The sequence below is a fragment of the Capricornis sumatraensis genome, chromosome X, assembly GCF_032405125.1.
Source record: "Capricornis sumatraensis isolate serow.1 chromosome X, serow.2, whole genome shotgun sequence".
Classification (NCBI taxonomy): Eukaryota; Metazoa; Chordata; class Mammalia; order Artiodactyla; family Bovidae; genus Capricornis; species Capricornis sumatraensis.
The window spans coordinates 84655463-84682125 of NC_091092.1; the positions used below are offsets into that span (position 1 = coordinate 84655463).

At 45.3% G+C, this 26663-nt stretch overlaps 1 protein-coding gene and 1 pseudogene across 2 annotated transcripts; one reads left to right on the plus strand and one right to left on the minus strand.

Moving 5' to 3' along the window:
• Positions 1-1386: 1386 nt before the first annotated feature.
• USP11 (ubiquitin specific peptidase 11) lies at positions 1387-16279 on the plus strand. Of its 2 annotated transcripts, none has more exons than XM_068962248.1 (21): positions 1387-1535; positions 7980-8089; positions 8264-8394; positions 8716-8833; positions 8973-9118; positions 9242-9303; positions 9424-9523; positions 9893-10066; positions 10156-10314; positions 10706-10930; positions 11073-11156; positions 11275-11369; positions 12253-12459; positions 13116-13168; positions 13387-13629; positions 13719-13789; positions 14127-14239; positions 15180-15329; positions 15435-15550; positions 15719-15807; positions 15887-16279. In XM_068962248.1, exons 1-21 carry the CDS (start codon positions 1387-1389, stop codon positions 16022-16024), a joined length of 2733 nt encoding a protein of 910 aa, XP_068818349.1. In that variant the 3' UTR covers positions 16025-16279. The 2 variants fall into 2 exon arrangements, with proteins under 2 accessions (XP_068818349.1, XP_068818350.1); XM_068962249.1 differs by lacking the exon at positions 1387-1535 and adding an exon at positions 2112-2194 and having other exon boundaries at positions 8183-8394; positions 13384-13644.
• Positions 16280-22027: 5748 nt separating this feature from the next.
• Positions 22028-22561, minus strand: LOC138071495 (glutathione peroxidase 7-like; annotated as a pseudogene).
• Between the last annotated feature and the right edge of the window lie 4102 nt (positions 22562-26663).

The following is a 26663-nucleotide window of genomic DNA, read 5'->3' on the forward strand; positions in this document are numbered from 1 at the left end:
GAATGGGTAGTGATTGTGAGGGAAATACACTGAAACAGACCCAGAATCATGATCCTGTCTTAGGGAGTTTGTGCGATGGTTAGGTGGGGACAGCCAATAGGCAGGCCAATAGGGAGTCAAAGAGGGAAATTTTAGTTATCACCAACACAGAGGGCGGGGAGCCCCAGCAGAGAAAATGTAGACATAGCCTAGAGTAGCGGTTCTCGGCAGGAGATAATCTCCCCAACCCGCAGAGGAAGTTTTGCAATTGGGGGATGCTACTGGAATCTAGCAGGTAGTGGCACCAATGCAGCTAAACATCCTACAACAGAAATGTCAATAGTGCCCAAGCTGAAAAAAACCCTGGTGCAGTGGACTGGTTCTCAAACTTTTGGTCTCAGAATTCCTTCATATTCTTAAGGATATCCAAAGAGCTTTTGCTTATGTCATGCAGTCTCTGGAAAATTCCATGGCACACGCAATAGAAAATGACCATGAAAAAGTCTTGTCGTGGATAGTTTTGACTTCGTGAACCTGAAAGGGTCTCCTGAACGGGCAGAAAGCCAAAAAGGACCCTAGTTTGAAAATCTCTGGCCTGGAATTTAAAGGTGGCACGTCTGGAACTGGAATTCCTGAGTTCCAACCACAACTCCACTACTTACTAGTGGGGCAAAGTGAACTAACGTTTCTGGTCCTCAGTATCCCCATTGTTTCCCATAGGCAACCTGCTGCCTAAGACTACTATTTATGTGCAATAAAACACCTAAACAGGGCCAACTATTATTATCAGTGCTGTAACTCCAATAAAAATATACCTGGCCTGGGGCTGACTTGCCTTCAACACGTTTGTCAAGAGGACAAATCTAGTTCACGCAAAGAAGAGGCCCGCAGGCCTGGGTAGCGCCCTGGAAGTGATGCCCTCTTTTGCATTAGTTTCTGACAGAGAAGGGTAGTGCAATGAAGGAAGGGCATCCTGGTCAGGCTTGCAAAAAGGCCGCTCCCAGGATACAGGCGCGCGGTCCTCAGCAGAGAATGGGACCGAAAGGTCCTGGAAGCTTCCCCTGAGCACGCGCCAATATGTCCCCCTTGGGGACCACTACCTCTACTTTCCACACAGTCGTTTGTCCTGACTCAACATGGCGTTAGAATCCCACAAGACACCCTGGTCCTTAGTTCCCAACTGGAGGATTTACCCCGCCTACCGGTGGCGGAAATCACCGCCCACGGGCCTATGCCCACCCAGCCCTTCGAAGAGTCCGAGCGCGGGGGTCCCTTTTCAAGACCGCAGTAGCCCCCTGGCTGTATGGGGGGCTCTGCTTCCGTTTCCGGGTCCAAAATCCGGAAGTGGCGCTTGAGGGGCCCTTCCTAGTCCCAGCTGCGGTGGCCGCTAGAGGAGGGCAAACAGCTATGGCGGCGGTCGCACCGAATCCCGCGGATACGGCTGCGACTGCGGTCGACGACCGAGAGCCACAGCGGGAAGCGGTGCCAAGCCTGGAGAGCCAGCGGCGCCAGATCGAGAATGGGCGAGGGCGTCCGCTGCAGGTCGGCGAAAGCTGGTAAGGCAGAGCTGAAAGCGGAGCCTCGGCTTGAGGGGACTGTGGGGAACGAGGCGGCGGAGGTCCTTGTGAGAGCCGCCCTGGGGAGGAGGAATGGCCTATGGGACTGGGAACGAGAGGGGCGGGGAAGTGCCTAGTCTGAGAAAGAGGTGGGGCCTGTGCGGTGCAGCCTGATAGCGCGGCGCGATTTGGCGTGGAGAGGCAGGGGGCGGGTCATGAGAAGGGAGGGCTGCGGCGGCAGGGCCAGGCCAGCGAGGTGGACCTTGGAACTTGGGAAGGAGGGGATCTCAACAACAGAGCTGGGGAGCGTAGTCTGCGGGGCGTTACAAAGCATCTGGGGGCGGACCGTGACTACTGCACAGCGCCTGAGAACGAAGTCAGTGCCGGTGACGTCTGGCTGAGGAGCGGATTGGGAGCCGGGGGCTGAGCGGGTGGAGGAAGAGGGAGGGAGTCAGACCCTGCGTAGTGGAGAGAGCTGGAGCCTGGGAACGAGGCTTGTGACGAGGCCGAGGGGCGTGTCCTGAGGCCGTGGAGAGACTGCAGAGGGGAGGTGGTGCCCGTGAAGCAGAAAATGGCGCCTGCGAGTGAGCAAAGCTTGTGAAACGGCGAGGTTTTTGCCTCTGACCAAGCTCATTTTCCCAGGACGGGAGAAAGTGCAGGTGATTGGCACGGGAGGGGCCTTCGATGTTGCGTTTGTTTTCTGTTTTAGTAGTGCTTTGTTTTGTAATCAAGAAAAAACAGCTATTTTAAAAATATCAATGCGTATCTTGATAAATCGACTTGTTTAATTGCTTTCTTTGCTAACCTCTGCTCGAAATGTACTGTTTCTGGGTTCATTTTATATCTCGCCGAGTTGCATCTCGTTTTTTAAGTTGTGAAATACGTAAGACCTGCAAAGATTATATGAAACGTTTACGTAGGCCAGGTTGATGGACATTTTATAAAAATAGACGATCTGTACTTTTCAAAAATTTCAAGGTCGGGAAGAACTGTCCCAAATTGAAGAAATTAACGGGATTTAACGAATGCATAACTAAACGCAATGTGTGATCCTAGATTGGATCCCGGAGCAGAAAAAATAAATTATTTAAAAATATTTTTTTTCACCTCATAAAGTGAACTTTCTCTCTTTTACTGTAAAAGATATGAATGGGGAAATTGATAAAATGTTTACCAAAGTCTGTAGACTAGATGTTAGTACTCCTAATTTCTTGGTTTTGATCATTGTATTGTGATTGTGAAAGATAATATCTTTGTTTTTAGGACATTCATTTAGGGTTAAAGAACCGAAGTATTTAAGGTTAAAGAACCATTGTGTAAGCAAGCTTACTCTGAAATGGTTGAAAGAATAGCATATATAAAGACGTATTTAAAGAAATAATGACCGAGTAAGTGAGTAAAAATTTAAATTTGGAGAATCTTGAATGAAGGGCTCGCAGAAATTCTTTGTATTATTTTTACGACTTTTCTGAGTCTATTTCTAAGTTAATAATTTAAAGAATAATACAAAATTTGTGAATTAACCACCTAGGTTAAGATTCAAACCGTTACCTTAAGAAATTCTGTGCCGCTCCCTGATGAAAATTCCCCTCCCTGCCACAGGAAATTATTACCCTGAATTTTTGATTTCGTTATCAGTTTCCCACCATTGTATGCATCCCTGAATAGTATTTGTGGTCTAAGCTTTCATTTTATGGGAGGCTATGTGTGAAATCAGACTGGCTGCATATCGAGTACCCTTTGCATCGTATCATGTGGTACTCAGTATCTACATGACGTCACTGGTGACGTTAGCCTTGATCACTTGGTGAAGGTATTTGCTGGGTTTCTCCACTGTGCTAGTACTATTTTCCTGTCTCTATACACAGTGATTCTTTATGTCCATCCTTTCCTCAGAACGTTTCAACAGTCTTACTGTTTCATGCAGTGTAAATGCTAAAATTCTTACAGTGACTTGCAGGGCTTTACAGTTTCCAGGCTGGTGTCTGGCTGTGATCGTTTCTCCCATCTCTCTTCAGATTATCCTCCCCCCTCATTTTCTCCATCTGGCTATATTGGACTCTTGGCGTTCCTCCATCGCCGCAAGCAAGCTCTCACCTGAAAGCCTTTAGGATAGGAGTGAGGTTTGCTCCTTTTAGAGTTCTTTAATCACAGTACTAGCGAAATACATATTCCTGTTACTGGAGAGACAAGTTGAGATTCCCCAAATCGGAAATATGAAACCAAGCAGTTTTACTATTACACTATAGCTCTCCAGCAAGGTAAAGCCTCAGTCCATCTTGAGAGTAAACAATAACAGAAATATTGCTATATATATAGCCCATTTGGAGGTGTTCAGAAGGGCTTGCAGGCTTTGGTTCCTGCCCCATCTTACTTACCTTTACAGCCTTGTGACAATAGCTTTTAAAAGTATCCCACCCATACCAGGTTTCCTCTTGGTGTGTTGAAAATGTTTTGGAAGTAGATAGAGTTTGTGGTTGCACAACACTGAATGTACTAAATGCCACTAAATCGTTGACTTTTAAATGGTTAATTTTATGTTATATGAATAATAAAATGATGATGTGTCAATAAAAAGTTATCCCATCAATGTTGGTTAAGCATTGAAGCCAGTTTAATTTGCTGTCTGTTTTATAAGGGGTCACTGGAGTGATGAGGACTTTTGTGTTCATAAAGCATTTCAAAGTCTCGGACCTACCCCAAATCATATACCTAAATATATATGTTAATATTTGCACTTTCTAGCTTTTGTCAACTGGCAGATCTGGGTGAGGACATTTAATTTATTTGGCTATCTAAACTGATTAATTTCTGGGAGAAGCTTAAATTTTAAGAGAAAATTCAAATCAATGATAGTATAGCCTCCTTGGCAAATTTTCGAAAGTGAACCATCTGAAGTTAAATCTGGGATAGCTGAAGGAACCTCTGGTTGTTTGCAGGGTGTAGATAGTTTCCTAACAAGAGGTAAATAAGCATGAGCCTGTCTTTGTTCAGATCAAAGAAGGTGGGTGCCTGGGTGTAGTGTTGCAGAATCGATTGTGATGTGTGAAGGGAAAACAATTTCTCACCAGAACTTAAGAGACTAGCCAGTGGCCAAGGCATATTTATCCTGTGTAACAGCTATAGCAGCAATTGCCAACCAAAAGTGTGAAAATTTCAGTCGGTTTAGTTCTAGGGTCTTCATTAAAGGTTAGTGCTGTGCAGACTTCTCCTAAAGCTGTTACACAGGATAATTATGCCTTGGCCACTGGATCTAATGAAAGAGTGACATAAATATTAGGCCTCCAACAATTCCCCTGTAATTGAGTCAGCACCCCTAGTATCTGCTCAGATTTTTTATGAACCAAAAAGGGAAAGGGGGTTGTGAGTCTAGAATTCTAGAGGGGGGGGATCTTTTGGTAGAAAGTTATTGTAGTACTAGTCTTTGTTGCTTGAACACGAGTGTGCTGTTTAGCTTCAAAAGTATGCAGTTATTGAAAGGTTTTTATATTAGTATATCTAATATAAATGTAATTAATCATAACTAACCTAGAAAGATAAACTTTCTTTTTGGTTTGTCATTTTTAAAAATTTAAAAAAGTTTGAAAAATGAAAGAGCTTTTCTAAAATATTTAAGTTAATTAAAATTGGGGGAATTTTAGGTAAACCTAATGCATTCCTTTTGTAGTGTGAAGGAGTAGATCTTTGTGGTATCTCCCAGAGATAGTTTAGGCAAAAAATAACATTTGAACAATGTTACTATTCTTACTTTGGCCTGAATTTTGGAAAGACAAAGCAAGAATGAATAGTTCGTTGTTTTTTATTTATTTCTGTATTTTTGGCTGCGTCAGGTCTTAGTTGCAGCGTGTTAGTAGCCCTTCGGCATGTGGGATCTTACAGGGTTCGAACCCCCATCCCCTGCATGGTAAGGCAGGTCTCAACCAGCAAGGGAATCCCAAGAATAGTTGTTGTTGCTTTTTTTAAAACAAGATATAAATCAAATATTTATAGTCAACCTTGTAAAACATACAGTGATAAATAGCAATGATTATTAGGAGCTTAACTTTTCTTAAAAGCAAGAATTCTTTTTTAAAAGTGAGTTAAGAGAGGTCAAGGCACCAAGAGTTAAACTAATTTGGTGACAAAAAAGGAGCTTCCAGTCTGGGCATAAGTTAACGTAGTCATTTTCTAGGGGGAAAAAAAAAAAAACCCAATTCTAATTTTCCTCCTTTGGTACATTATTCATGTAACAATTTACAGAGAGGACTTATTTATATCCATTTTTGTTTATGTATTTAGGCTTATACAGATATATAAGTAATTTAGGACAGTGTAATTTATATCCGAATAAGCTAACAACCTTTTAATAAAATGAGTAGGAAATCATATCTTAGTTTATATCCATATTTCTGTTTCTCCATAATTATTATACCTAGTAATGTAATGATTAACCAAAATAACAGATATTTTCTCCAGACACAAGAAATCTAGAGGACAGACAATATTGTTTAGTAATTTCTTTCCATAAGTACAAGTTTCATATCACTTGAACAAATTGGAGGAAACAGAAACATAAGTGACTTTAACAAGATCCATCTTATTTCTGGATATTAGCAATAAGAAATTAGAAAGTTAAAATTTTAGAGATACATTTACAGTAGCAACCAAAAAAAAAACAAAAAACCATGAGCATGTAGGAGTAAATGTAATGATGTGTGTGCTTTTCCATTAGACAGTGACAACTCTATATGTCATGCCTGTCACCTGAGCTGACAGATTATGACCAATCCCAATTCAGAAATGTTAAAAAAAAATTCAGTGTCTTTGAGTTGAAAAAAACATGGTAGTAATATTTTGTGAAAATTTATGTAAAGCTTCAGTCTTCTATGAAGGCTTCAGAAATTCATGTTGTAGCCAGGTGTGGAGGTTTTGTTTACCACTCTAAATAAAAAGTTATTTTAATGTTAATTTTCCTTTAAAATTTGCTTTAAAAAAACCTGTTAAGCTGTGCCTCCTTTTGTGTCAAAGTTCCCATTAACAAGAAACTAGCTTTACTGAGTAAATTTACCTCATGGACCATCCATGGAACCAGTTAAAACCTTGAAGGTGCAAGTGGTAGAGGGTAAAGTCCGTGATAGAATCTTCTAGATGAGTGTCTGTGGCATGAACGACCAGGCTGGGGAGGGTGTGTGTGTGTCCCCGGCCTGAGTGAAGTGCGGGATCTGTGGGGGTCACTGCAAACCGCCCCCCCCAAATAAATAAAACAGCCCACAGAAAAGTTTGCCTATTTTGGGCAACATTTCAGGTTAACAAAGAAAAGTGCCATTTTAAAGAATCCAATGTATAGAGTTAAATAGCTAGAAAACGGTTACATATTTTTCATCCATTTTGAGCTTTTTTAAAAGTTTTTATTTGAGGCTGTTAAATACTTTGGATAGCCTTCTGTGTATCAAAAATTGCATAGCAGGAACTTCCCTGGCAATCTAGTGGTTAAGACTGTCAGCTTCCACTGCAGGGGGGCATGATTTAATCCCTGGATGGGGTACGAGGATCATGCTGTGGGGCATGCCCCCCCCTCAAAAAAAAGTCCGGTGCAGAGCAGGTTTCTGTTGCAGAGCGATGAGGTGGGGGTGGGGGTGGGGCCAGCATGAGGATAATGTGTACGTGACCTTTTTTGTCTAAGCCCTAGGATTGGAATGATAACAGCTAATGTTTATTTACCACTTTCTATATATCAGATATTCTGCAGACTTGAGAATTTCTCATGGCATTCTACAAAGGCAGATTTCAGCAGTCCTAAATGTTTATCCTAGTAGTGCCTATAAAAGTGTCTCCTTTAAAAGAGAGCAGGTCAAACTGTACTTAAAGATGGTTCAGATGGTAAATTTTATGTTACATGTTTTTCAGTTTTTTTTTACACAGAGTGAGCTAGTCACCATACGATTAGAAATTATAACATCAAAATAAATCCTAAAGACAAAAAAATTATTTTAAAGGTCACAGTGTGCAGTTTTTGAAGGAGAACTTTGTGATTCTTTTAGCAGTTGAAATTTTTTAAAATTTCTGATTGGATTTTCCGTATTTAACATTCCATTTCTTAGCTGAAGAGTTATGTATCCTGTACAAACATTACACATTCAAAAAATGGCTGAAGTCTTATAACATTAGCTGCAAATAACAATTATTTTGAATCTAATTTGATTGTTACCCCACAGACTAATACAAGTAAATTATCATTTATTCTATTATAAAATCTCATGTTTTCTGGCATCATGGTATGAGTTTGGTTTTGGTTGTTGTTTTATTTTTTAGCTCTGTATTAGTTTCAGATGTTCATGAAACTTATCCTCTTGGTAACGTGTGGATACGTTTAGTTCAGTAACCATGGGATGTGGTGTGTGTGTATCTGGCAGTACTACACACCACCAGTAACTCTGCGACACCCCTGTCACTTGTCTGGTCCAGGTTCCTCGTGGGGCAACACTGGTACAAGCAGTGGGAGGTGTACGTGCAGGGAGGAGATCAGGACTCCAGCACCTTCCCTGGCTGCATCAACAATGCTGAACTCTTTGAAGGTACCAGGCTTCTGCCTCCCCATGTCAGCTGAGCCCTGGACTTCTTGTCATCTCTGTCCCAACAAACGACCATGAGCCCCTTCTCTGTGCTAGGTCATTGGTGAGATGGCCAGACTGACTCATCACTTTCCTTCCCTGATTGTTCCTCTGCCACCTCCCCCTGCCCTCCTGCAGACCAGGTAAACTGGCGCCTCAAGAAGGGATTGGTGGAAGGTGAGGACTATGTGCTGCTCCCAGCGGCTGCTTGGCATTACCTGGTCAACTGGTATGGTCTAGAGCATGGCCAGCCTCCCATTGAACGCAAGGTATAGTGGGTGGCGCGGATGCTGCAGGGTGGGGGGAAGCGTAGGAAGAAGGCCTTAGAGGTCCAGGACGGGTCCAGACCTGTGTGCTCATGTCCGCTGTATCCATACACCTGGCTCTGCTCTTCTTAGGTCATTAGACGGTATCTTGCTGTGTTCCCTGTGTTTGCTTGCCTGTGTGTGCTCACCTCACACAGCCTTGTACTTGTGTCTGTGCCATGTGTGTTTGTCTCTGCGGATGCTCCTCTGATTGCAGAGGTCGTCACCCTGTGTCAGTGTGCACATGGTGGGTACGCCAGTGTGTGTACCCTTCCCTCCTTGCAGGTTGTGGAACTGGCTAGCATCCACAAGGTTGACGTGTACTCAGTAGAACTGTTGCTTGTCCAGCACAGTGATATGGACACACCTCACACGGCTCAATTCAGCCAGACAGATTCTGTTGGTGAGCCCATGGGTCATGGAATGGATTGGCATTCCCGGCAACAGTCATGGTTCAGGGACCTAAGGAGTCTGAAGTCAAGAAGGAGGGGATCCTTCAGGGTGCCAGTAAGACCTTGAACATGCACCATCCCCCTCCACAGACCTAGTTTTACACACCGCTCGAGAGCAGTTTCTGGTGAGCCCCCAGGACGAGTCCCGGCTGTGGATCAAGAACGCGGAGGGCTCTTTTGAGAGGTTGTGCAACACCCGTGTCACAGTGCTTGACGCCGCTCTCAAGACTGGGCAGGTGAGGGAGGGGAGGACTTGTTTGCCCACAGGCCGTGCTTAGATTCAGAGAAATGAGAGCTCGGTACCCATGGGCCCTCCGTGAATGCCTTCCCTGTTTTTTACTCCTCTTCCTCCAACCCAGGTGGTTGTCATGGAGACCCGAAACAAAGATGGCACTTGGCCCAGTGCGCAGCGGCATGACATGTGAGCCTTCGGGGTTTCCGGTCCAGAGTGGGATCTCACAGTCGGCACACTGAGCCCATGAGCACGTTCTCTCTGTGCATGGTAGTTCCTCAGCTGATAAAAATTTCTCATCTGTTTCAGGAGCAGCACATTGGAGGAGGAAGAGGACTTCCAGGGCCAGCCAGGCATCTGTGGTCTTACCAATCTGGGCAACACGTGCTTCATGAACTCGGCCCTGCAGGTTGGACCATGAGATCTAGGTCTGGTGCAGCATGGGGGTGGATTCACGAATTGGAAATGGAGGACAGAGTTGGGGGCACTGCAGGGCAAGGTGTCAGGTTGGAAGCTAGGTCCCCACAGTCTGGCTTGATGTGCCCATGTTTCTTTCTGAAATATCCGTGCCTTACCTCTCCACTTGCTCCCTGCTTTGCCTAGTCTCCTCTGCTTCGTCACCACATTCTTCTTTCTCCTGAAGTGCTGATCTCTCCTCTCCCCTACTCCTCTGCCCGTTCCTTTCTTTCCCCTTCGTCTTCCTCCCCCTTCCTTTCATCCATCCCCACCTTGGTTACCTTTTTCTCCCCTTCACTCACCTGGCCCCTGCCTCCTGCAGTGCCTCAGTAACGTGCCACAGCTCACCGAGTACTTCCTGAAAAACCGATACCTGGAGGAGCTCAACTTCTGCAACCCACTGGGCATGAAGGGGGAGATTGCACAGGCCTATGCAGACCTGGTGAAACAGGCGTGGTCTGGCCACCACCGCTCCATTGTGCCCCAGGTGTTCAAGGTGTGGCTCAGCCCTGGCTAGCCCCTATCTGCCCCCCAACCTCCACCCATCGCCTCCCTCATGCCTTGACGCCCCGCCCATCTCCTCAGACCAAGGTCGGCCACTTTGCGTCCCAGTTTCTGGGCTACCAGCAGCATGACTCACAGGAGCTGCTGTCGTTCCTCCTGGATGGGCTACACGAGGACCTCAATCGCGTCAAGAAGAAGGAATATGTGGAGCTGTGTGATGCTGCTGGGAGGCCGGATCAGGTGGGTGTTTCCAGAAGACCCTCATCATGAGAGCCTTGTTAAAGCCACTAGGACCTCTGCCACAGGGATTTTCTGGCCCCCTGGGGTACCCTCACCACTCCCCATTTTTGGTTAAGCTCATCTTCCCTGACCTCAGTCTCATCCTCGTCTTCACCATATCTCTACATCTGCTCCTACACCCAGTGAGAGTTAACTCCCACCCATTCTCCTTCCCCAAGTAACCCCTAGCCCTGACAGTGAACAACACAGTCTCCAGGTGGCCCTCACTATAACTCTGTCTCTGGACTTTACCAGTGGCCTTAACCTTTACTCCCATGTGCACCCCACCTGCAAACCATGGTTTTCCCCAGCCCCCAGCATCCCTCACCACTCAGCACAACACTGTCAACAGGAGGTTGCTCAGGAAGCCTGGCAGAACCACAAACGGCGGAATGATTCTGTAATCGTGGACACTTTCCATGGCCTCTTCAAGTCCACACTGGTGTGCCCTGATTGTGGCAATGTGTCTGTGACCTTCGACCCCTTCTGCTACCTCAGTGTCCCACTGCCTGTGAGCCATAAGAGGGTCATGGAGGTCTTCTTTGTCTCCATGGACCCCCGCCGCAAGCCGGAGCAGGTATGAGGGGAACGAGGACTGGGGTGCAATGAGGGACCTGCACTCATAGAGTTGGTTTGATTACTCAGCCATACCTCAGGGTTTCCTGTACTAACTCACCACACATCCTTCTGCTCTTCTGTGGTTACTGTTTCTCCCTCAGCACCGGCTCGTGGTCCCCAAGAAAGGCAAGATCTCGGATCTGTGTGTGGCTCTGGCCAAACACACTGGCATCTCGCCAGAAAGGGTGAGGCTCTGCAGACGGAAGGAAGGTGGGATACAGGGGCAAGGAGTCGAAGGAAGGCAGAAAGGCCTGTGGGAGATCTTGCAGACTGATTGGTCCCCTCTCCGTAACCCATTCGCAGATGATGGTGGCTGATGTCTTCAGTCACCGCTTCTACAAGATCTACCAGCTGGAGGAGTCCCTGAGCAGCATCTTAGACCGAGATGATATCTTCATGTGAGTAAGAAGACCAGGGGAGATGGGGGTTTCTTAGGAACCTCCTTTGTTAACCACCTTCCCTCTCCCTTCCTCAGCTTGCTCAGGGCTTCGGCCATGTACCTTAGCAGGGCAGGCTTCTAGGGGCTGTCAGTGAGTGGGGTGAAATCCTTATGCAGGGTGTCCTTGGGTGTTTTCTTCCTTATTATGTGAGGGAGGCTCCTTTTTATTTTATTCAGCACTTAACTAGTACCTCGTATATATCAGATGCTGATCTGTACTCCTTATTTACTTTGCAGGCCACAAAACCCAAATGATTTTTAAGATAGGGAATGCTAAGCTGCTTTCTGAACATACAAGCATTCAGAACAAGTTTGGGACTTCCCTGGCAGTTAGGACTCTTGTGCTTCCACTGCAGGGAGCATGGGTTCTATCCCTGATCAGGGAACTAAGGTCCCACATGCCATGTGCTGTGGCCAAAAAGAAAAAAGATGTTTGAAATGTTTGGGTAACTGAAATAGAAGGTGCTTTATGAGTAGAAAAGTTCTTTGTAACCAAGCAGTTTTCAAAAACAAAAAATTGTTCTAGATCCTTGTGTCATGAAAAATTTTTGTCAGCTCCCTCAGTGCTCTAATAACACCAGAAGACTTTATCTAATATCACATAAACAAGGTGCTGTGTAAATGATCCAAAACCCTGGGTGACTCTTTGGACCCTTTTAAAAACCAATACAGTATTGTAAAGTAAAATAAAGTAAAAATAAAAATAAAATAAAAAAGTACAAATACTAAAAATAAAAATACTTTCAGGCTGTGAGTGGTGAGTGGCTGGAGCAACTGGGCAGAATCCTTGAATCCCTCTTGGGTATATTTATCAGATGGGACCTGATGTTCATCTCCCACAGATACGAGGTGTCTGGCAGGGCTGCTATTGGTGAGAACTCCAGAGAGGATGTTGTGCTTCCTATCTACCTGCGGGAGCGCACCCCAGCCCGGGACTATAACAGTTCCTATTATGGCTTGATGCTCTTTGGGCACCCGCTCCTGGTGTCGGTGCCCCGGGACCGGCTCTCGTGGGACGCCCTGTATCACATCCTGCTGTACCGCCTCTCGTGAGTCTGCGCTTCTGGGTCAGGTGGGGAGGTGGGGTCAGAACTCAGAGCCAAGTGTCTAACCGCTTGGTTGCCACCTCCCGTCCAGCTCCCGAAGACAGTTCAAACTTAACATGGCCAGAGAGTAACTTGTAGGTTTTTTTCTTCCTCTAAATTTCTGACTTCGCCACCACCTCACCTAGGTGCCAGGAATATAGGAGTGAACATGGCAGACGTCATCTTGTACTTAATTGTCTTCCTAGGAGAGTCTTGGGTATTTGTATTTCAATCGATTTTTATTGTGCTTAAAACCCAAAGTCCCCACCAGGCAAACAGCAGTACACTATCTGGCTTCACCTCTCCCTCACGTGGCACTTATGCATGCTCCTCGGAGGCCTTCCCTGATGGAAATGTGCAGCTGATCATGTATCTGTATAACAGTGGCTTATCATGCTTAAGATCCACACTCCTTAACTGTGGCCCACAAGATCCTCCATTGTCAGGCCATCTCTTCCCACGTTCCTGTAGCATCTCCTGAGACCTTCTGGCTCCTCCTCCACAACTGTGTGTGTGGGGGTTGACCCATGGCTTCCCATCATAAGCAAAGTAGACTTCCGGGCTCTGTCCTCCCCGCCCTCGGGCCCCCTCCTTGAGAGTCTCCTCTGTTCTGTTGGCAGACGCTATGTGACCAGACCCAGCTCAGATGATGAGGATGATGGGGATGAGAAAGGTGAGGAAGAGGAAGGAGAGAGAATCCACAAGGATGAGGGTCTGTACATGGATCCACAAGGATGAGGGTCTCCCATGCCCTGAGGGAGGGTCAGTGGGTCAGCGGTGGGTCTGGGGTGGGTCTGACACGCACACAGGGTCCATCTGGATGTGCATTGCTGCTCAGCCCGCTGGGGTTCACACATTCCCACCTCTGACATCCTCCCCCAATCCTAGCAGACCTGGAGGATAAGGATAGCCTCCCTAAGCCTGGACATGTGACTGAGGGCAGCTCCCAAGACCCTGGGCTGGAGCAGGCTGGGCCCAGCTCCAGAGTCGTGAGCGGAAGTCGGGCTCCTGTGGACAACTCTCCTGGGCCATCTCACTGGCCCCAGAGGGCACGGCGCAAGCACCTCTTCACCCTGCACACAGTGAATTCCAATGGGACCAGTGACCGCTCGACCTTCAACGAGGATACCCATGGTGTCTCCTTCAGCTGTGAGCCAGGATTGGGAGGCGGGAGGGGGTATTCCTTGGCAGCAGGGCCCATGACCACCTCCCCTCGCCCCTAGCCCAGCCGTACATTGCCATCGACTGGGAACCAGAGATGAAGAAGCGTTACTATGACGAGGTGGAGGCTGAGGTAAAGGAGATCTCGGGGATGGCAGGGAGGGGGCTGCACTTTCAGTTGGCGCCACACACGCCCTCTCCTACCTCAGCTGAGCCGTAATCACAGAGCTCCTGGGGCCTCAGATTCTTAACTTCAAAGTCTATGCCCTTAACCACTTGGTGTGCATCTTCCACCCCACTCCTTTTTATCCCCCAAGGGAATGGCTACTCACTCCAGTATTCTTGCCTGGAGAATTCCATGAACAGAGGAGCCTGGCAGGCTACAGTCCATGGGGTCACAAAGAATCCAACACAACTGAGTGACTTTCATTTTTCATCCTCATACCTGGCCATCCACTCCCCCAACCTAGGGCTACGTGAAGCATGACTGCGTTGGGTACGTGCTGAAGAAGGCACCAGTGCAGCTGCAGGAATGCATTGAGCTCTTTACCACCGTTGAGACCCTGGAGAAGGAAAACCCCTGGTAAGGGACCAGAACGGGGCCTCTAGGGGTGCTATTAGGTAGGACCACCTCCGCCCAGCCTCTGTTACCACTGTATACACCTTGCCCCACCTGCTTATTTGATCGCCTCCTGCCACTCTGGCCACCAACACCCCAAGCCTGTTTGCACCTCAGAGCCTTTGCCCTAGCTGTTCCTTCTCCCAAAATCATCCTTTCTCCAGTTATCTATAGGACTTGACCTCCTTCGTTTTGCTCAAGTCTCTCTTCAAATATCACCTTATCAGAGAGACCTTCTCTTATTCTTCTGTTAAAAACTGCTCCTCCCCCAGCCATCAGCTCCCTCTATTCCTTCCATGTGCAAGCATTTCTTTCTTGCTCCATAACACCCCTTGATGTCACATCTTAGATTCTTCTCTTAAGTCGTTTTTTGTCTTTGCTGTTAGAGTGAGCCCCTTGAGAGTGAAAACATTTTTAAGTTCACTGTGTGTCTCTTCTCATTGGTTATAATGGTGTGGGCTGTGCAGTAGATGCTCATTAAGTTGTCGGAGAATAAGCAAAACAGAAAGAACTGAAAAGATAAAGCCAATCTTGAAAATTAGAGGAGCATCTCCACGAAGCAGAAAGGGAACAAATAATGAAGTAGTGCCAAAGATATCAACGGTAGGCCATCAGCAAATACCTGGCAAGTGAGTGAGTAAAACAGAAGAGAGAAAACCAGAGGGACAGAGGCAGGCTCAAAAAGATGACTAGGGTCTGCCAGACCAGAATCCAAACAAAAACTCATGTCAGTACAAAAGTGCATATGCTGGGCAATTGATAAGTACGTGGCAATGTTTTAACAAGCATGCTAAAGTAACATAGGAGTAGGAGTAGCATCTCTGGACCAGATGTGGCCCATCAAAGCTGTATGGCAACAAGAGCTCAGAAAGTGTCTGTTTCCTGACCTGGGCTCCATCACTAGGTACTGCCCCACTTGCAAGCAGCACCAGCTGGCCACCAAGAAGCTGGACCTGTGGATGCTGCCAGAGACACTCATCATCCACCTGAAGCGCTTTTCCTACACCAAGTTCTCCAGAGAAAAGCTGGACACCCTTGTGGAGTTTCCTATCCGGTCTGGGGCCTGGGGAGGCTGGCTGGGGGCAGGAGTGGGGTGGGGAGGAAGGCAGGGACTGGGGGAAGGGGGTGCCACTGATAGTAACCCTTGCCACACCCACAGGGACCTGGACTTCTCTGAGTTTGTCATCAAGCCGCAGAACGACTCAGCCCGGGAGCTGTACAAATACGATCTGATCGCAGTTTCCAACCATTATGGGGGCCTGCGGGATGGACACTGTATGTACCCAGGGGCATGCTCAGAGCGGGGGGGATGGGTTGGGATGCCCCAGTGGGTAAATAGATGTGTGAACCGGTGGCGAGGTCATTGGTGTCGGAGGAGAGAGCTAATGTGGACCCCTCTTAGGGGCAGGAGGGTGGGTGAGGACAGCCTGCCCTCTCTTATAGACACGACATTTGCCTGCAACAAGGACAGCGGTCAGTGGCACTACTTTGATGACAGCAGCGTCTCACCTGTGACGGAGAATCAGATTGAGGTGATTCCTATCTTCCTTCCTCCCCTTCTCCCGACACCTTCTTCCCCAACCCACACTGACTCCTGACTTCTCCTCACAGTCCAAGGCAGCCTATGTCCTCTTCTACCAACGCCAGGACGTGGCACGCCGTCTGCAAACCCAGGCCAGCTCGTCAAAGCCCCCCGCATCGTCTGCCTGTGGTGCCCCACCCAAATCGGAGTCCATGGATGTAAACTGAGGGGCCCTGTCCCTGCCCGGGAAGGAAACTGTCCTGGCTCTCTTCCTTCCTGAAGTCACCCCCATTCTCTTAACCTGAGTTAGGTGCCCCACGCCAGACGTCACAGGCTTAGTTGTGGCTACTGTTCTCCTTGCTGCTATGTTGCGCTCTCCGAAGGAAGAAGAGGTCATGTCTCCTTCCAGCAGTGTGTTCCCTGCCCGTGTTTGCCCTTTAGAGCATTAACCTTCCCTTCTACTCTCTATTTATGGTTCTCCCCTTCCTTCTTGTCCTCAATCTGGGGTGTTCTCAGGGGGTGGGGGTGGGGTGCACCTGAACAGAGTGTATTTTCTTATTGAGACCCTGTACCTTGCGCTTGTGTATATATAAAAGTGCCAGTGTGTTCCTTGGCATTGTGGGTTTTATTTTTCTACATCCTTAACCAAGCACCAATATTGTGCCTGTGTGCATAGTGAATGCCAGGTGTGTGATGGCTGCTGCTCTTGAGTGCTCATTGAGCACCATCTGTGTGCCAGGTCCTATTCTAAGTGCTTATGAAGCACCATCTGTGTGCCAGACACAATTCTCAGCACCTACTGCATGCCCAGTGTTTTCCAAAGCATTTTGCAAATATTGACTCAGTCCTCACAACAGTCTCACGCAGGAGTTGTCATTGCCAATTTCAGATGGGGAAACAGATGCAGAGGTCAAGTAATTGCTCTGGTTATGTCCAGAGGTCCAGGCACCTCATCACTTACACTGGAGGTAGTAGTCCCCAAAGGGGATATTTGACCTCTGTGGACCCAGGATGGAAGTGGTAGTGGACATGACTTGTGTTCAGCTACTGTGGGAAAGGTGTGCCTGGAACAGACAGGCATGTGTCGGGGCAAGTGACTGGGTTCTGGATATAAAGATACTAACCAGACCATCTCACAGGCCACCAGTAGTGTCATCTGAGGAGGGGGTACATCTGGCCCAAGCCACCCACAGTGACAGGACAGATGGGCTGTGTCTGTGTTGCCTCTATGCTTAGCCTCCCACCATGACTGCAGCTTCCCCACCAGGCAGGGTCCCTCCAGCCTCATCCCACAGAAGAGCGAGATGGAACACCTCCTATAGAATGGGTGCAGCATTGTGTGAGCAGAAAATGCCACCTAAGCACTGTACAGCGCCCCCCCACCGGCCTGAGCCTTCCTGCGGGTGCCAGCTCTCACCTCAGAGAAACAGAGCTCCAGTGGGGACAACTGGGGGGCAGAATAGAGTGGACCAGTGTGCAGTATCTGGACATAGACTTCACACTGAAGAAGGGAATCCTGATCAGGGCGGCTGAGAGATCATTCCCCTGCCAAGCCTGCTGCCTTTGCACTGGGCCTGTGAAGCCCCCTCTGAGGGGCACTCAGCCCAGCCTTATCACCCACAAACCTCCAGTCAGTCGTGCTGTAGATACAGGCGAAATCAAGATAGTTGCTGTGAGGAACTCAGCTCAAACTAACTTAAGCAAAAAATAAAAATACTGGATCCAGGGGCTCATAAGCTGTCATTTAGTCCTCACAACTGAAACTCCAATACTTCACCTGATGTGAAGAACTGACTCACTTGAAAAGACCCTGATGCTGGGAAAGATTGAAGGCGGGAGGAGAAGGGGATGAGAGAGGATGAGATGCTTGGATGGCATCACTGATGCAATGGACATGAGTTTGAGTAAACTCCGGGAGTTGGTGATGGACAGGGAGGGCTGGTGTGCTGCAGTCCATGAGGTCACAAAGAGTCGGACACGACTGAGTGAACTGACTGAACTGAAGTCCTCAAGACTATATGGTTTAAGCACTATTACCCCATTTTGCAGATGAAGCAGGCGTGAAGAGCTGGTTCAAAATAAGTCCTCATTAGCTATGAATAATCATTCCTGGACAAATATCCACCTAAAAGGAATTAACTCAAAATAACTTCCCTGGTTTAACCAAAAACACCTTGAAAAGACAACATGCCTAAGAATCAGGAGAAATAAAATACAACACAGTAACACAGAGACACAATAGAATCCTCAGACATCAGTGTAAAACATGCTTATTCTGGTCATGGAAATAGAGATAACATGTGAAAAAGAAATTCAAAACCTTTAAAAGTGAAAATGAAAACAAGTAAAAATAAGTTGAGAAAGAACCAAACAAGTGATAGATATGAGCTAGATAATAGCAAAACTTAAGAATTATCTTTTATTTTTTGTCTGGCTACTTACTGTGAAACTGATAAACATCTTTTACTGTTGTGATTATGTAACTAATGTTTGCTTAATACCATTGTATTATGGTTGGTCAACAGAAAATAATAGAATTCTATATCACTAAAACTAGCATTTAGTAGGAAAAAGTCAATGGATGAGTTTAGCAGCAAATCAGACCTAGCCAAGGAAGGATTTTGTGAATTGAATACAGTTTAGGGCATACTAAGAAATGCATCTTCTAGAAGATTTTAAGTTAGACTAATACTATATTTTAATAAGGGTATAAAAACTAAAAAAATGGTCATAGCAAACACCCTCTTCCAACAACACAAGAGAAGACTCTACACATGGACATCACCAGATGGTCAACACCGAAATCAGATTGATTATATTCTTTGTAGCCAAAGATGGAGACGCTCTATACAGTCAACAAAAACAAGACCAGGAGCTGACTGTGGCTCAGATCATGAATTCCTTATTACCAAATTCAGACTTAAATTGAAGAAAGTAGGGAAGACCGCTAGACCATTCAGGTATGACCTAAATCAAATCCCTTATGACTATACAGTAAAAGTGAGAAATAGATAGATTTAAGGGCCTACATCTGATAGATAGAGTGCGTGATGAACTATGGAATGAGGTTTGTGACATTATACAGGAGATAGGGATCAAGACCATCCCCATGGAAAAGAAATGCAAAACAGCAAAATGGCTGTCTGGGGAGGCCTTACAAATAGCTGTGAAAAGAAGAGAGGCGAAAAGCAAAGGAGGAAAGGAAAGATATAAGGATCTGAATGCAGAGTTCCAAAGAATAGAAAGGAGAGATAAGAAAGCCTTCTTCAGCGATCAGTGCAAAGAAATAGAGGAAAACAACAGAATGGGAAAGACTAGAGATCTCTTCAGGAAAATTAGAAATACAAAGGGAACATTTCATGCAAAGATGGGCTCGATAAAGGACAGAAATGATATGGACCTAACAAGCAGAAGATATTAAGAAGAGGTGGCAAGAATACACAGAAGAACTGTACAAAAAAGATCTTCACGACCCAGATAATCATGGTGTGATCACCCATCTCGAGCCAGACGTCCTGGAATGTGAAGTCAGGTGGGCCTTAGAAAGCATCACTACAAACAAAGCTAGTGGAGGTGATGGAATTCCAGTTGAGCTATTTCAAATCCTGAAGGATGATGCTGTGAAAGTGCTGCACTCAATATGCCAGCACATTTGGAAAACTCAGCAGTGGCCACAGGACTGGAAAAGGTCAGTTTTCATTCCAATCCCAAAGAAAGGCAATGCCAAAGAATGCTTAAACTACCACACAATTGCACTCATCTCACATGCTAGTAAAGTAATGCTCGAAATTCTCCAAGCCAGGCTTCAGCAATACGTGAACCGTGAACTTCCTGATGTTCAAGCTGGTTTTAGAAAAGGCAGAGGAACCAGAGATCAAATTGCCAACATCCGCTGGATCATGGAAAAAGCAAGAGAGTTCCAGAAAAACATCTATTTCTGCTTTATTGACTATGCCAAAGCCTCTGACTGTGTGGATCACAATAAACTGGAAAATTCTGAGAGAGATGGGGATACCAGACCACCTGACCTGCCTGTTGAGAAATCTTTATGCAGGTCAGGAAGCAACAGTTAGAACTGGACATGGAACAACAGACTGGTTCCAAATAGGAAAAGGAGTATGTCAAGGCTGTATATTGTCCCCCTGCTTATTTAACTTCTATGCAGAGTACATCATGAGAAACACTGGACTGGAAGAAACACAAGCTGGAATCAAGATTGCCAGGAGAAATATCAATAACCTCAGATATGCAAATGACACCACTCTTATGGCAGAAAGTGAAGAGGAACTAAAAAGCCTCTTGATGAAAGTGAAAGAGGAGAGTGAAAAAGTTGGCTTAAAGCTCAACATTCAGAAAACGAAGATCATGGCATCTGGTCCCATCACTTCATGGGAAATAGATGGGGGAACAGTGGAAACAGTGTCAGACTTTATTTTGGGGGCTCCAAAATCACTGCAGATGGTGACTGCAGCCATGAAATTAAAAGATGCTTACTCCTTGGAAGAAAAGTTATGACCAACCTAGGTAGCATATCAAAAAGCAGAGATATTACTTTGCCGACTAAGGTCCGTCTAGTCAAGGCTATGGTTTTTCCAGTGGTCATGTATGGATGTGAGAGTTGGACTGTGAAGAAAGCTGAGCGCTGAAGAATTGATGCTTTTGAACTGTGGTGTTGAAGAAGACTCTTGAGAGTCCCTTGGACTGCAAGGAGATCCAACCAGTCCATTCTGAAGGAGATCAACCCTGGGATTTCTTTGGAAGGAATGATGCTAAAGCTGAAACTCCAGTACTTTGGCCACCTCATGCGAAGAGTTGACTCATTAGAAAAGACTGTGATGCTGGGAGGGATTGGGGGCAGGAGGAGAAGGGGACGACCAAGGATGAGATGGCTGGATGGCATCACTGACTCAATGAACGTGAATCTGAGTGAACTCTGGGAGTTGGTGATGGACAGGGAGGCCTGGTGTGCTGCGATTCATGGGGTCGCAAAGAACTGGACACGACTGAGCAACTGAACTGAACTGAACTGACACATTTCAAACAAGAGGGAGGGAAATAGATGAATAATCCAAAAGAAGGCAAGAAGAAAGGAACATGGAACATGGTGGATGGGTAGAAAGCACATAGGCAACCACTTGCAAATAATCTGCTGTGTTTCCTCCAGTTCAAGGGAGGGGACTGGGAATCAGGCAGGTGCTTTCAGACCACAGCTACCACCGTCCTAGGTAGAAGCTGGGATGAGGTTCAGTAAGAATGCTGCAAAACTTTCCCATGATTTTGAAAATGACTTTTTCTTGATTGGACACTTGTTCTGTTGCTGTAAACCTGTGACTTTTCCAGAAGTGCTGACAGTTAGTTCTGACAATTTGGCTTGCTTGCTTTTTTCTTTTCAAATTTAGTTTTAGGTTTTTGTTGAGGAACATAAGCTTGGAGCTTCCTAGTCTGCCATGTTGCTAATGTCACTCCCCTTGTGTATTATAAGTGTGTTTCTTAACACACTTAGGAAGCAATGCAATTGGGATCTTTTTACATAATCTTACATTGTCTGAGTTTTAATTGAGATGCTTAGATCACTTAGTTAATGTTATTATCGATATGTTTAAGTTTTAGTATTTCATCTAGCTATCTGATTATTTTTTTGAGGGAGATGCTTTCATTTTTTATTTTGTATCATGTATTATTTTACAATGAAATGTATTACTTTAGTAATTGAAAAAAATACATAGGAAAACAGTAACAACAGCAAATATTTGGCCTGGATTCTTAGGGCTAGAAATTCATGTTGGGTTCAAGTTTTTGTTGATCACAACTTATTTTTTGGTTCACATGCAAAAACCATTTCTTGAATGCCTCCTGGTTAGCTGGCACTGCCCTTGGCACTTCCATAGGCTTTTCATCCTCATCCTCACAATAGCCCTGTGAGGTAGCAATTGATCCCACTTTATAGATAGGAGATTATTGCTTGAAATGCTTCTATTTGCCACATGTTTTCATGGGCTAGAGGTTCTTACCAGCTGGTAAGTCATTGGTCAAGAACTCTCACTGGTTCCTAGAGGCTGCTCTAAGATTCAAATAACAAACTACTAGAATTTTCCCCTGACAGGAGTGATGGGTTAGGTATCAGGATAAGAGTGGAGGAGAGTCTGTGGTCTCTTTCTAGCACCATTTGAGTTTGCTCTGGTCACTCATGCATGGTGGGGGGAGGGGATGGGGGAGAGGAAGGAAAGTGGTTATAAGTCTTCTTGCTTCTTCGGGAGGAGCTTCATCACCAGTGCTGTAACCTGGAGCCTGATCTTCTCCACCGTCATGCTTGGGTCCCAAGCTCCTACCACCTTTCCATCTGGGGCCACTAGGTACTTCCAGAAGTTCCAGCTGGGCTCCTTTCCAGAAGTCTCCATCAGGTACTTGAAGGCAGGGTGGACACCAGTGCTGGCAACTGCAATCTTGCGAAACATGGGGAAAGTGACACTGTAGGTGAGGCGGGGCAAAGCTCTAAATCTTGCTGCTGTCGGGCTCCTGCTGGCCACACTGGTTGCAGGGGAAGGCAAGCACATTGAAGTGCTGGGGCCTCAGGTCCTGCTGTGCTGGTCTATGAAGCCGCATTTGCTAGCTGCATTCACCACCTGGGACACCTAGCCGTCGTACTTCTTCAGCAACACCAACTTGCCCCGAATGTTGACAGCCTTGAGGTTACTGGTGTCCTGCTGCTGCTGCATGCCAGCCATGGATGCCAGGAGCAACCAGGCCACCAGTGCCACCACCATGACTCGCTCTAGAGCAGGTGGCATGGTGAGGCAGCTATCTGATTCTGTTTGTCCCCTTCCCTCTTGTCATTTTCCCTTTTTTATTGCTTTATTTTGAATTAGGTTTTTTAAAATGATTTCATTTCATCTCTTTTTTGGCTTACTAGCTCTAACTCTTGGTTTTATTCACTGATTGCTTTATGGTTTATAGTGCACATTATTTTTTGGCTGTGCCAGATCTTCGTTGCTGCATGCGGGGTCTCCCTCCTTGCGGGTGATCGGGGGCTACTCTAGTTGCATTGCTTGGAGGGTGAGTCTTGTCCATGTGGCTGGAAGCAGAACTGCTGTCCTTCAACTGTATAAAATTTACTGTTTCAGTGTTCTTTTTCTCACTTCTTGAGATGAAGACTTAGTTCATTAATTATTATAACTTTTTGCCTTGATATGTTTATAGAAAAGAAAGAAAGTGAAGTCGCTCAGTCATGTCCAACTCTTTGTGACCCCATGGACAGTAGCCTGCCAGACTCCTCCATCCATGGGATTTTCCAGGCAAGAATACTGTAGTGGGTTGCCATTTCCTTCTCTAAGGGATCTTCCTGACCCAGGGTCGAACCTGGGTCTCCTGCATTGTGGACAGACTGTCTGAGCCACCAAGGAAGCCCTGTTATGTTTATAATCCTAGATAATAAAAGACAGAGAAGCATGGATTGTGAAAACCCCATGTAAATAGATTACTTTTGACACTGTTGAATTCTTTAAATAAAAAGTAACACATTTGTGAAACACTTACAGTTTTTTTGGTGCTATCATAGACTCAATCTTGAAAAAAGTTTCCTTAACAACTGGACAAAATGTATATAAATATGGATATCTCTGTATTTTGAAAACTTATCGTATTTTTAAAAACTTGTACACTCTTTCTGTGTGGAAAGGAGATAGAAGAGAGAGCAATTTGTAAGTTACAAAAGAAACATGGACGGCAGAAGAAAGCAAGGAGAAGAGGGAACAGAAAATTAGAAAAAAGTAGCACATGGATGAGGTTTATAGAAATGGCATATAACCCTTATGGTTTCTATATCTTCAGTTATAGTTTCCATAGAATGTGACGCATGACTGGTCATGGTCCATGTGCATTCACCAGCCACCCCAATGAGCTGACCACTGCCTGTGTTAGCTACTCTATAAAATGGTAAAATAAAATAAAATTTAAAAACACCAGTATGTAAATATGTTATAGAAGAAAACTTAATTGAGAATATAGCTTTCTGTATTTTTAAGAATGAACAATGTCTAAAATCAGGATTCCAAGGGATCTTCCTTTCTTTTCTATTTCTGTGTAAGATTCCTGTCCTATTCTCTGAGCCCCTCTAAAATCTTTTTGTTTCCATATTAGAACCTAACAAATTCTTAGGTTTGGTGTGTGCTAGCAGTTGCAGTCACTAAAGTGCTTTTCTCTTTCTCCTTCCCTCAGTTAATAGGTTTCCTGTGCCCAGTTGGAGATGGGGCAGGTTGGGGAGGACCTTTCCTCTTTCCAAAAGGACGCTGTACTGAAAGCAGCAGACTTTGTGTCTATTTGGTAACACTGCTGCCTTTTCCTCAGCTCTTGTCCCTGTCTCTAGCTTTCAGCTGACCCTTTCTTTTTGTCATGTACGAATAGGGGTATGAGTTTCAGTGAAGGTAAAATATGTGTTTTCACATAAAATTTGTTTTTTAATCTATCCTGCAGACAAAAATACTTTAATAATTATTATAAACTATGTACTATTCTAATGTCATAAAAACAATGTATATGAGACTTCAGGAATTACCAAAAAGTTTCAAGATACATTCTCACTTGCTCTCTGCATGAGACTATGGAATATGGTGTTATAGTTGTGATGGAGCTGCTGCTGAGGCAGGTATGCATTTTGCCCTTGCCCAAGGTCATATAGCAAATAAGTGGTATCTTTTAGCTAGGTCTTGTTTTTACAGCCCCACTCTTTCTACTGCTATATTCCTTCTAACATGTGCTGAAAAGCAATTTTGTTTGTTTGAAGAAAAAGATAGTACTTTCAGTCCTCCTAATGAATTTAATCATGTGTAAGCTTTTAAAAAAATGGAAATGTATTGGGAATTCCCCAGTGGCCCAGTGGTTAGGACTGTGAGCTTCCACTGCAGGGGGGCATGGGTTCAGTCTCTGTTTGGGGAGCTAAGATCCCACATGCTGCATGGCAGGGCCAAAAAAAAAAAAAAAAACCCCAAGGAAATGTATTCCTATAATTGGAAAGAATGAGCCATGTTAGTAGGGCCAACTCTTTAGAGAGCTGTTAATTATTTTAGACCATCCTGTTCCCTAGTTTTATCTCTTTGCACCCTGCCATGGTGAGATTAATGCCTCCTGGTTACTAAAGGAGTTTCCATCATCACAGGGTGGGCAAGGACGTAATGTCTCAAGTTCAGGGGATTTCTTACTTTCTTAGTGGTTCTGGCATGAGGTTTGATAGATAGCACTTTAATGAAGCTGACTTTCTCTAGGAATCCCCTACCACCAAATTTCAGCTATTTGTGGTAGCTCTTTGTTTTAACCTAGAATCAAAAAATGAAGAGATTGGTTATTGTGTTGCCCAAGCAGAGACTGAAAATTGCCTGCTTTGACTGCTACAGTGTAATTCATCCGTATCTCCATCTCTATCTTTGGCATGTTTTGAGGACTCCCATCATGGAACCACACAGGGCTGCTTCTCCATTGTCACAGGATGCAGAAATACTGGAAGCTTCAGATTGTGCTGTTGTAGTCAGTGGAGTAATTTTATTTATAAGAAAACAAGTTAATTTTGTGCTTTTGGAGAATGAAGAGAGTTTATAATAACTATAGTCCAAAGCTTGGGCTTCCCCGGTGGCTCAGTGGTAAAGAAGCCACCTGCCAATGCAGGAGATGTGGGTTCGATCCCTGAGTTGGGACGATCCCCTGGAGAAACAAATGGCAACCCACTCTAGTATTCTTTTTTTTTTTTTTTCCACTCCGGTATTCTTGCCTGGGAAATCCCATGGGCAGAGGTACCTTGTGGGCTACAGTCCATGGGATTGCGAAATAGTTGGACATGACTTAGGAACTAAACAACAACAATAGTCCAAAGCTTTCATCTTTTCTGATGTTAAAACTCAGAGGAAAACTCCAAATGAAATTGTTTTGTAGAAGATAGAACTGGGAACTGCCCAAGAGAGTCAGACATATGCAGCAGGCTACTTTTACTAAATATATTGAAATAAATGACAAGAAAATGTATTAAGTGTATATGTATTACCTGACTACATCTAAGCCCTAAATCTCTTAGCAAAGAGATCTGAGCATTCAGGGAAAGTGAGTGCTGAATACAAGTTGGCATGTATGTGGTGGTATGTGTTCTGAGGTCTTTTTTAAAAAGTTTTTTTTTTTTTTTTTTGCTTTTCCCGGTTTTATTAGGATATAATTGACAAAGAACATTGTATTAGTTTTAGATGTACAACGTGATGATTAGACATATGTATATATTGTGATATATATTGGGCTTCCCAGGTGGCACTTGTGGTAAAGAACCTGCTTGCCAATGCAGGAGATGTAAGAGATGCAGGTTCGATCACTGGGTTGGGAAGATGCTCTGGAGAAGGAAATGGCAACCCACTCCAGTGTCCTTGCCTAGAGAATCCCACGGACAGAGAAGCCTAGTGGACTAAAGTGCATGGGGTCGCAAAGAGTTGGACTTGATGGAAGTGACTTAGCATGTGTATATGCACATGCCCTGAACAGTAGAACAGAACAGTAGAATATACTGTGACATGATCATCATGGTAAGTCTAGTCACCATCCGTGACCAGACAAATATGCTACAATATTGTTGACTATATTCCTGATGTGTACATTATATATATGGGAGTTATTTATCTTATAGCTGGAAGTTTGTGCTTCTTAATCCTCTTCACTTATTTCATCAGCACCCCCAACCCTTTCTCTCTGGCAGCCTCCAGTTTGTTCTGAGATCTTTTTGAAAGAAGGATGTTTGTGCCCAGACGTGTCCAACTCTTTGCGACCCCATGGACTATAGCCCGCCAGGCTCCTCTGTCCGTGGGATTTCCCAGGCAAGAGTACTGGAGTGGGTTGCCATTT